Genomic DNA, 10,030 nt, shown 5'->3' with positions numbered 1-10,030 from the left:
TCTTACCCTGGGGCGGGTCTAGCTAAGGTTAGCTCCACCTGCTTCATCTGCAAACCTATGGGAAGCGGATCGCGCGCGCGCGGAGCTGTGGGAAAGGCGCCGAGGCCGCAAGTACTCTGTTGCCTTAACTACTGGTCGCAGAGGAGTCTGTTTGGCGATGGTAAGTGCTAGGAGTTCCAGGGACCTTACACGGCGCCCCCGAGCCCTTCCTAGGCCTCATTGAAGCCCTACAGCCTTTCCTGCTTGGTTCTTCGCGTTGACGCATTAGTTCTTCCTTAGAACTCTATGCTGGAAGGGTAGTAAAGTAGCCTGCCTGCTTTTAACCACTGCTCCCTCCCCGCCCCCAGTCACTTTCAGTCACCCCTAACCTGCCTCTCAACCACTGCTGATTTTCCCTGAACCGCAGGTGATCATTCTGTTGCAAGGAACACCTAGGCTTCCCACAGACCCTGACCTCAGTCAGACTCAGGCCTCCTGGCCGCTGCCACCTGGCTAAAGTTTATGCATGGTGCTAAGAGGTTTAAGGTGTTCTGATGGCTTTCAGCAGATGCTTTGAGCTTCGCAGACAAGGCACGCAAATGCCCTGTATTATTTTGTACTGGCACTATATTTATCTTAGTAACTTTACATTTGGCCAAATTTAGGCAAAATTAATCGGAGCAACAGAGTTCATGAGAGCTAGCACCATTAGTAGATGTTTTAAGTACATTTCTAGAACTCAGATCCCCGGATTCAGGGACAGTTGATATCTGTTAAGTATCCATAATTGATTTTTCAGGTAGCTCTCTTTCAGCATGAAGAATAAGGGATTTTCTGGCTTCTAAAATCTATAGTTTTAAAAAAAAGTCAGAGGTTCATGGAAAGATTAATTGTTCTTTCCAGCAAACTTTGTTACCTCTCAATTTATTAGGCAGATCTTTAGAATTGATTTGTATAAACTGTTTTTCCGTTAATTACCAGCTGTCTGACAGTGGCATTAGAACAGGGAGAGATCATTTTCATCTTTGGTAATGAAAACTGAAGCCACACCATGTCTTTTTAATTGAATATACAATATGGAAATGTGTGACTTTAATCTATTCATAATAAAATAAGCTTGTTCCTTACAAACAGATATGGTCTCACATTTGCTGTTTACTAGCTTTGGAAAAGGAGAAAATTCAAGCATGTTAAATCTTTAGGTAAAAATGATAGTCTCATTCAAACAGGGTTTTTTTCTTTTTGATTTTTTTGAGACAGGGTTTCTCTATGTAGTTTTGGTGCCTGTCCTGGATCTCACTTTGTCGACCAGGCTGGCCTTGAACTCACAGAGACTGGCCTGGTTCTGCCTCCTGAGTGCCAGAATTAAAGGTGTGCACCACCACTGCCCAGCTTATCATTCAAAGAGTTTTTAATGTTGCATCTTTATTTTTAAAAAATTTGATTTAAGAAATTCCGATTAAAAAATTTACTTTTCCTAAAGTGACATGTTGATTAAAGGTACAAGTACATAAACTTTCTGTAGCATAAACTTTAAGACAGTGGAAGTCCAATTATATCCTCTGATGAAAAACTGGTCATGTTAACACCAGAAATTCATATATGTATATTCACTTGCTCTATGTTGATCTGTACAGGAACAAGGAGGAAACTGGTAATAAATTATTTTAAAACAAAAAGTCCCTTCAAGCTGATGGCTCCCCAATGAAATATAGTTGGTTTTAATCATGTGAAATATCACATTATTAATAGACATGATGTTTTAATTTACAGTTATGGTAGAAGACAACCATATTTAATTAGTGTATTGCTGATTTTCTATTTTTTACAATGTGGTGGTAAAAACTAAAATATATTTATTAAAACAGTTTTAAATTGAAAGATTTTTCTTCAGAGAGGATTTTTTTTAAGAGTTGGGGTTAATTTTACTTCAATTTTTACACTTGTTATTTGTGTAGGGGAGAAGGGGAGTATGACTTAGGCTGAGCATGGAGGTCAGAGAACAACTTGGAAGAGTTGTTTCTCTTTTTCTTCCATGTAGGTCCTGGGTTCCCACTCAGGTTATCAAGCTTAACAGCAAGACATCTCACCAGCTTACAAACGTTTATATAATATTGTATGTACATTACTCAGAATGGAGCATAAATGAAAACGATATGGATATCTATAACTGTCATAAAATATGGACTATGGCTTGTAATACTCTGCTTCTGTGTTTGTATAATGTCTGAAGGCCTCTAATTTTAAGAAGACAAACATGACATCCAGTAGCCAGAGAAAAAGAATGAGCCCCAAGCCTGAACTGACTGAAGAACAGAAACAGGAGATCCGGGAAGCTTTTGATCTTTTTGATGCTGATGGAACTGGAACTATAGACATCAAGGAACTAAAGGCAAGCTCTCTACATTTCTGCTTTGCCACCTTGTATTTCCCTGTTGCTTGTCTTTTACCTGTCACCTTTCTCCTTTCTCCCTGTAAAAAGTAACAGAAAAAGGTACCCTGTGTATATTTTACCTGAAACAATGATCTAATTGATAAAGTTGATTACAATTATAAATTAAATCAGCATTACAGTGCTATCTAATCATTTTTCATTATTTTATGAGGTGTTAGGTTAATATCCTCAACAGTCGTTTTTTGCTTCTACATCATTTACATGTGTTTATTTAGCTGATCCTGTTTTCATTGTAGGTTGCAATGAGGGCACTGGGCTTTGAACCCAAGAAAGAAGAAATCAAGAAGATGATAAGCGAAATTGATAAGGAAGGGACAGGAAAAATGAACTTTAGTGACTTTTTGACAGTAATGACTCAGAAAATGGTAAGTTAGTTGATAATGAGCATATTTTCCATCCATAATGGTAGATACATGGGAATATAGATATAAAAAGAACTTCATTCAATAAAATCTATACCATTCACATGGTTGAGGATTATATTTTTAATTGAGAGGATTCCTAGTTTTCATTTGGCTTTCTTTAAGGTCACAGAATTACAGAAATTATTTTATCTTGTCTCATATAGCCACATGATAATCACAAGCAGTAAAAACCTGTTAATACAGATTTTTCAAATGCTTCTCATTTTAATTGTATTAAAATTAAATTAGCATACAATAAATCAAGTATTATAGCATTTTCAGATAAATGCTTCTCATTTTGATAGTTCAGTATGTACAATTGGAGGCACAAGAATTTTGAGCTTTAGATAAAGTGTTTTGGTATTTCTAAAGTTGCATCCGTAGTATCTCAGATCCTTTTAGCAGGTCCAAAGGTTTGAGAGAACATGAACATGTCACCCGAACCAGACCATCTTTACTCTTTCATTGGCCTTCTGGCTTGTTGGTGTGGCTCACCTTCTCTCAGTATACCTGGAGAAAGGTAACCCCTTTCAGGTTCCTCAAAGTGTTTCCCAGGGCACAGGCCATACCTCTTTAACAGTTGAGTTGCTTTGAAATCACCATACCTACATTGTGTGTGAGTGTGTGTGTGCGTGCCTTTGTGCATATGTGTGTGTCTACTGATTTAAGAAATCAGGAAGCTTGGTATTCTGCAACCACCTAGCAAATCTAATTCACATTTAACACTGGCTCATAGATTGTTCTTCCTAAAGTTTATCTCCAGTTATAGTCCTGGCAAGAACCTTCCTGAAATATTTAAGGTTTGAATGCTTTTGGAAATTTTACTCTCTTTTTTGTTGGAGTACTCAGGGCCCCAGTAATTCTTTGAAGTCCAGTGTGCAAAATGCCTCTTTTTTCCACTGCCCTTATCAGTATATCTGTCTTCTGTTAGCATAAACAGTGTATTTTCTCTAATTATAACCCTACTCACTGCTTCTGTATTTTAAAAATGAATCTAGAATCTCCTTGGTTTGTACAGTGTTTTAGATTTCCTTTGTAAAATTACATTTCCTTTGTAACCCCTGAGTTTATGTTCAGTTTACTGACTTTGTCTTCTTTTTCTACAATGGGTCATACTTGTTTTTCTGTGACTGAGGGCATATATCACAACGGCTATCACCAGGACCATGTGGGATGGGGCCAGGGATTTAATCTAAGAAGATAGTTTCCACTCTTGGCTTTAGAAGTGAGGAAAGTTCTGAACAGGACAAAGCACAAGAGGGGCAATCAGTATAGATACCTAGTAATACCCAATGTTGGGTGTTGGAAAGATGAGCCCCAGCTCACTTCAGAAGCTGTTGTCTTCTACCTGCAAAAACTGTCCAGCAGCACCAGGAGTCTATCCTCCCTATGTGATTCATTAGCCCCTTAAACCAGTGCTTATGCCCATTTATCAGGACTTCTTGGCTTTTTAACAAAGCTGCATCTTTTCCTACTGAATTCTGAGCTGATTATGAAATAGATGTTGAGAAGTAGGCAGGGAGTACATTCCACCGTGTACCAGAGAACCTGGCTTGCCTGGCTTCCTAACCTGGCTCAGTCAGGTTATTGGAGACAAAAGGAGGACCAAGAAGTGGCAAGGCTGAAGGATATGAGTAACTATCTGTTTTATATTCTACTAAAGTCTGAGAAAGACACCAAAGAAGAAATCCTGAAAGCTTTCAAGCTCTTTGATGATGATGAAACTGGGAAAATATCATTCAAAAATCTGAAGCGTGTGGCCAAGGAGCTAGGCGAGAACTTGACTGATGAGGAGCTGCAGGTGAGTAATGCCTCAGTCAGAAACTCAACTCCCCACCTTTGAACCCCCTGGCTTTCCAAGCTTCTGTTTTTTCTACTGGGGCAACTTCTTTGAAGGGAAGCTAGTATTCCTTGTGCTTCTGGTGATAATTTAATGCCCATGGACCCTGCTTCCAGGATACACATGTACAGTTGAACTTACTCTTTTGGGTTTCAGATTTCAGGGTTACTTTCTAACTCCTTTTCAATTGATACATTTGACAATATGTGTGATTTGGTTTTCAAATAACTATCATAAAAAGTGACACAGTCATGACACACTCACCAGGCGGTGGTGGCACACGCCTTTAATCCCAGCACTTGGGAGGCAGAAGCAGGCGGATCTCTGTGAGTTCCAGGCCAGCCTGGTCTCCAAAGCGAGTTCCAGGAAAGGTGCAAAGCTACACAGAGAAACCCTGTCTTGGGGGAAAAAAAAGACACACACTCACATTTGATAGACCACAGTTGTCTTTCCTCATAGCATTATTTGAAGTTTCTTGTCTAGTCACTTTTTAGTTTAGTTTGTGACTTAATCTAAAATGAACCCTTATGCCATGCAGGAAATGATTGATGAAGCTGATCGAGATGGAGATGGCGAGGTCAATGAGCAAGAGTTCCTGCGCATCATGAAGAAGACCAGTCTCTATTAAGATCAGTGTTTCTTTTTCTACTACAAATACATGTGACTAGATTTAGTGCCTGCCATTTTGTGAAATATGGCTTTTGAGAATTCCCCTCCCCCAACCTCTGGGGTAACCCTAGCTGTGCCCTTGAATCTATTTTTGACTTTTGGAAGTTTCTTTGATAGTAAGTTCTTTGTACATTTACCTGCTGACCAATTCAACAGGGCAGAGCAAGAACACATAGTGGGGAAAGGCTCTGAAAGTGAGACTAGAGCCACTCCACCTTCCATTACTTCGCATTGCTCATGCATTTTCACCCAGCTGTAAACACACAGTGGTTTCTTAGATGTCCATGTATCCACCTCACCATAAGCCATGGTTGTTCTAAAATTGTTCTAGTTTTTAGTTGACACCAGAGTGTAGTATCTTTCCTCTCATAAAACCCAACGAATGCTTGCTGTGGAATTTGGATGTGTGTTAATGCATTTGTTTTGTTTTAAAAATAAAACCTTTCTTAATTTAAGCTCTCATTCTTTAAAGGATGAGTATTTTTATCTTTAACTGTGAGTCCATCTTGTAAACAATTGTATTGAGGGCAGCCTGGTAGTTATATAAAATTTGCCATCAGCCTATGAACAAAAAAGGAAATAATTCTTTGCTACTTTTCTGCCATGAATTGTTTCTTGCTTTCAAAACTTGTGAGTTTTTATAACTGGTAGAATTTCCATGTGACCCAAGCCTAAATGATGCCCTAAAAGTGATTCCAGCAAACTGTAAAGCTTACAGAGTCTTGTGGGTAATTTGTGCTTGGACAAAATGGAGAGAGATAGGCAGTAGGTAAGATTCAGTCAATCTTGTGAGTTTATTTACTTAGAACATCTCATAGAATCTTGGGGTTGGGTTGAGAAGGAAAGGGGTATTATCTAGGTGCCCTCTGCTCCCTGTACAGAATTGCTTATGGAGTGAAGCCCAAGTATGTGGCATTAAAGTCACCTCCATGGTGAGAGTGGGGAACAAGACAGGCTAAAAGGAAATGGAAAATGAACAATGATTGAATACTTATTGATCCTCACATGAGAAAGAGAGAATGAGTTTTTAAACTTGTGTGGACATTTTAGTCCTCTGAGGAATGTGTGTGTGTGTGTTTTCCATATATATATGTATATATGTGTGTGTGTGTGTGTGTTTCTCATATATATATATATATATATATATATATATATATATATATATATATATATATTCACATACAAAACTAAAAACAATAAGAGCCAGACAGGTGATCATGCTTGTAATCCCAGTACATAGGTGGAAGAGACATGCTGGGGCTGCATAATGAGTTTCAGGTCATTCTGGGTCACAAAGTCTGACCCTGTCTCAAAGAAGCAAACCAAAACAATAGCAACAAAATCCCACAAACTAGATCAGTTTGAATCATATCATCAATGGATATATATACATGCATTTAAAAATTTTTTAGATTTTTTTATTTTTATGTATTTGAGTATTTTGCCAGCATGTATGTCTGCATGCTATGTGTGTGCCTGGTGCCTGAGGCATCAGAAGAAGGCAGAAGATCCTCTATAACTGGAGTTAGGGACAGTTGTGAGCCACTATGTATGTTCTGAGTGCTAGAAATAGAACCCAGGTCTTATGCAAGTGTAACAAGGTTCTCTTAACCACTACATAATCTCTCTGCCCCTCCATCTGTTTCTGTCTGTCTGTCTGTCTGTCTGTCTATTTCTTTCTGTGTGTTTAATAATAAAGGCCTCCCACTAGTCCTCTTGTTGATCTAATGTTCAACTTACTTAGGCATTTTGTATTTTCAACTGGGAGCTTGTTACAAAGGTCTGTTCCTGGGTTACATCCTTATATCTGACAGTCTTGATAATCTAGGGGCACTGGAATGAGAGAGGGATTACTCCTTGGGAAACACAGGAAAGAAGACAAAGAGCCAAGAGTAACCTCAGACTTAGATTATAATATGGGCTCACTTACTGGATGAACAATTGGGGGCAAGCTGCTTCTCTCGGTGCCTCAGATTCCTTATTTGGACAATGGGGAGAACTGTTTAACTGAGAATTTCTGGGGGTCAAATAAAATTTTCACAATAGGACCTTGCTTTATGGTGTTCAAGAATGAGATGTTTCAGAATGATCTCATTCTTTTGTGGTGGTTTGTAGTTTGGAGCAGCTCCATGAAACTTATGATCATTGTCCCCAGTGTCAGTTGACAGCATTTTTTAGGAGGATGTGGCTTTTGTCTTTTGATTATTGTTTTCTAGTAAGAAGCATCTGACCAGATATAAAAGCAAAGGGGTGGAAAGACTGACCTTTCCTCTCATTTTACTATGAAGTATAACCCTACAAAATCAATTTATGTTTAATGGGAAAGTAAAAGTTCTATATATTTAGTGTATGCACAGTTATATTTTAAAATAGATCTACTTCATGAAATAGTAGGATCAAGCTAATTACCCTAAAAACATTGTCCTCCTGCTTAATGTTCCCAAGTATGAAATAAAATCTCTCTAAAATCTCTTGAGGGAGTTGAAAGGGTGGCTAAGTTGCATATCATTCCCAGTGACAAAACCAAATATAAGGAATTCACCATGTCCTGCAGTGCAGCCATTATGTGATCCTTGGTTCAGGAAACAGACAGGGTGAGTCATCCAAGGATGGAGGTGGGGTTGAACCAAAGAGCTGTGAGAAGGACAGGAGCCCTGTAAGTTCAGTTCATGTGGAGTCAGGCAAGAAGCACTGTAGGGATTGGGAATGTAGGATAGAGAAGGAACTGAGGCAAAAAGATAGATGGGATGGTCACTAGAGACAATTGAGGGTAGTTCCAGCATGACTATACCAGAAAGACATGGACACTCAGGAGGAGAGGAATAGCTACAGCCGTTCATGTCAGTAGATGTGTGACTGTATTTTCATAGAAGCAGTGGAAGCATTTGGGTGAGGGAAAGGGGGAAGAATGGACCAGAGATATATTAGAGAGTAGGAAGGGGTCAGAAAGTCAAGGTGAGTTTAGTTCATAGAGGACAGAACACAATGATACATGGAGGTGGTGGGGAAGAGGAGAGAGAAAATGGAAGACAGTTCATGTGAGGCTGGTTGGTTGAGTGGTATTGAAGACAGTAGTAATGAATTGGTGTGAGGTTTGGTCAGTGCTATCTCAAGGGTGTAGAGGGAATGAAGAAGGAGCAGAGATGAGCTTTGGAAAGATGTTCTAGAAAGCTATAGGAGAGGAGAAAAGGTCCATTCATATTGGAACTCCTGAATGACTTAAAGACACAGTAAGTGTTCATGAAAGAACTTTTCAGTAGGTGAGTCTTTTTTTCTCTCTAAGTTGTTAGAAAAGCTAGTTTCTGAAGACACTGGCATTGGGTTCAGAATTTATCTGAGAAAGCTGTATAAAGATAAGAGGTAGCTGAATTGCCATCCTTGCAAGACATGGACACAGAACTTGGACAGGGCACTGGAGGAAGAGGGCTAAATGCAGACTGGCTTCTCTAGGCCATCTTGAAGTCCCTTTACCCTCTGCCAGATCTTACAGTCTTTGGGGACTATTTTGCTTCAGTCCCATATGAACAGTTTCTGCTTTTTCTCCCTCCTCCTACAGTTTCTCTGGTGACTGGAATAATGAGAGCTAACACGTGCTTTACCGTGTTCCCTGGTAAAATTTCTCTTTGGGAAGCCTAGTAGTTAGACTCTGTGTTTAGAACCAGTCCACATGGTTACCAGCTCCTGGACATCTTCACCATCTACTTGGAAGAACTTCTCTGAAATTTAATTTCTTCTGAGAGTGCTGAGCTTGCAAACACAGTGGTAAGTGCAAGAATCTTTGGCTCTCCTTCAGTTTTTCTCTTGAGCCTGCTCTTGCTTTAACCACACTGCACGCCAAGCTGCTCAACTTGATTTCATTTTTGTTATACTTTCAGATATTAGAATTTTGGCAGCAGGGTCAAAGGAAGTAATAGGATCAAAACTACAGTTTAATAGCAGTTGTAACTTAGTTACTAGCTCCCAGGAAACATGCAATATTCAGCCCACTAGACATATAGGCATCCATCAGTTTGAATTATTTGCTTCCCTGATGGCATTTGCTTATGAAGCCAAGACCACCAACCCCTGTCCCAGTCCAAGACATGCTCTTTCTGAGCCTTCCACGGTGATTAGTATCTTATAGTAAGTTGCTTTCTCTTCCATGTTGATTCTCATGACCTGTTTTGTTTACTGTTCCATTCCTATGCTGGAATTTGCTAGAATATTCCACACCTTACACTATACCCAAAGTAATCTGCCTGCAATGATTATAGTTATGAAGCTGTGTCACCAATCTAGTGTGCCATTATAGAACATATTTTCATGTGTGCATGCACTTGTGCGTGTGTGTGTGCGTGCGCGTGTGCGTGTGCATGTGCATCCCATATATACAGGTGCCTATGCCTGCAGAGGCTGGTAAAGGGCTTCAGATCACCTGGAGGTGAAGTTATAAAGCCATTGTGAACCACCCAGCATGGGTACAGGGATTCGAACTTGTGGCCTCCACAAGGATACATACTCAGGTTTCTCCTCAAGAGTAGCAAATGCTCTTAATAACTGAGTCATCTCTCCAGCCCTGCTTAAAATTCTTACGAGAGCTCTGGCCTCGTGGCTAAGAATATCACTGTCAGCCTTTGAGGTATGTGGAAGGAATCCTCCCTCTTAGGTTTTGCCACTGAGGGATCTTCTGTCCTCCCTATAACC

At 39.7% G+C, this 10,030-nt stretch overlaps 1 protein-coding gene across 1 annotated transcript; it reads left to right on the top strand.

Moving 5' to 3' along the window:
* The first annotated feature begins 13 nt into the window (after positions 1-13).
* Positions 14-5,802, top strand: Cetn2 (centrin 2). The gene is made up of 5 exons (XM_036175211.1): positions 14-160; positions 2,213-2,371; positions 2,671-2,799; positions 4,502-4,639; positions 5,217-5,802. Exons 1-5 carry the CDS (start codon positions 158-160, stop codon positions 5,304-5,306), a joined length of 519 nt encoding a protein of 172 aa, XP_036031104.1. The 5' UTR covers positions 14-157; the 3' UTR covers positions 5,307-5,802.
* The last annotated feature ends 4,228 nt before the right edge of the window (positions 5,803-10,030 follow it).

Source organism: Onychomys torridus, chromosome X (assembly GCF_903995425.1).
Source record: "Onychomys torridus chromosome X, mOncTor1.1, whole genome shotgun sequence".
NCBI classification, from domain to species: Eukaryota; Metazoa; Chordata; class Mammalia; order Rodentia; family Cricetidae; genus Onychomys; species Onychomys torridus.
This window is presented reverse-complemented; position numbering and strand designations above follow the sequence as displayed.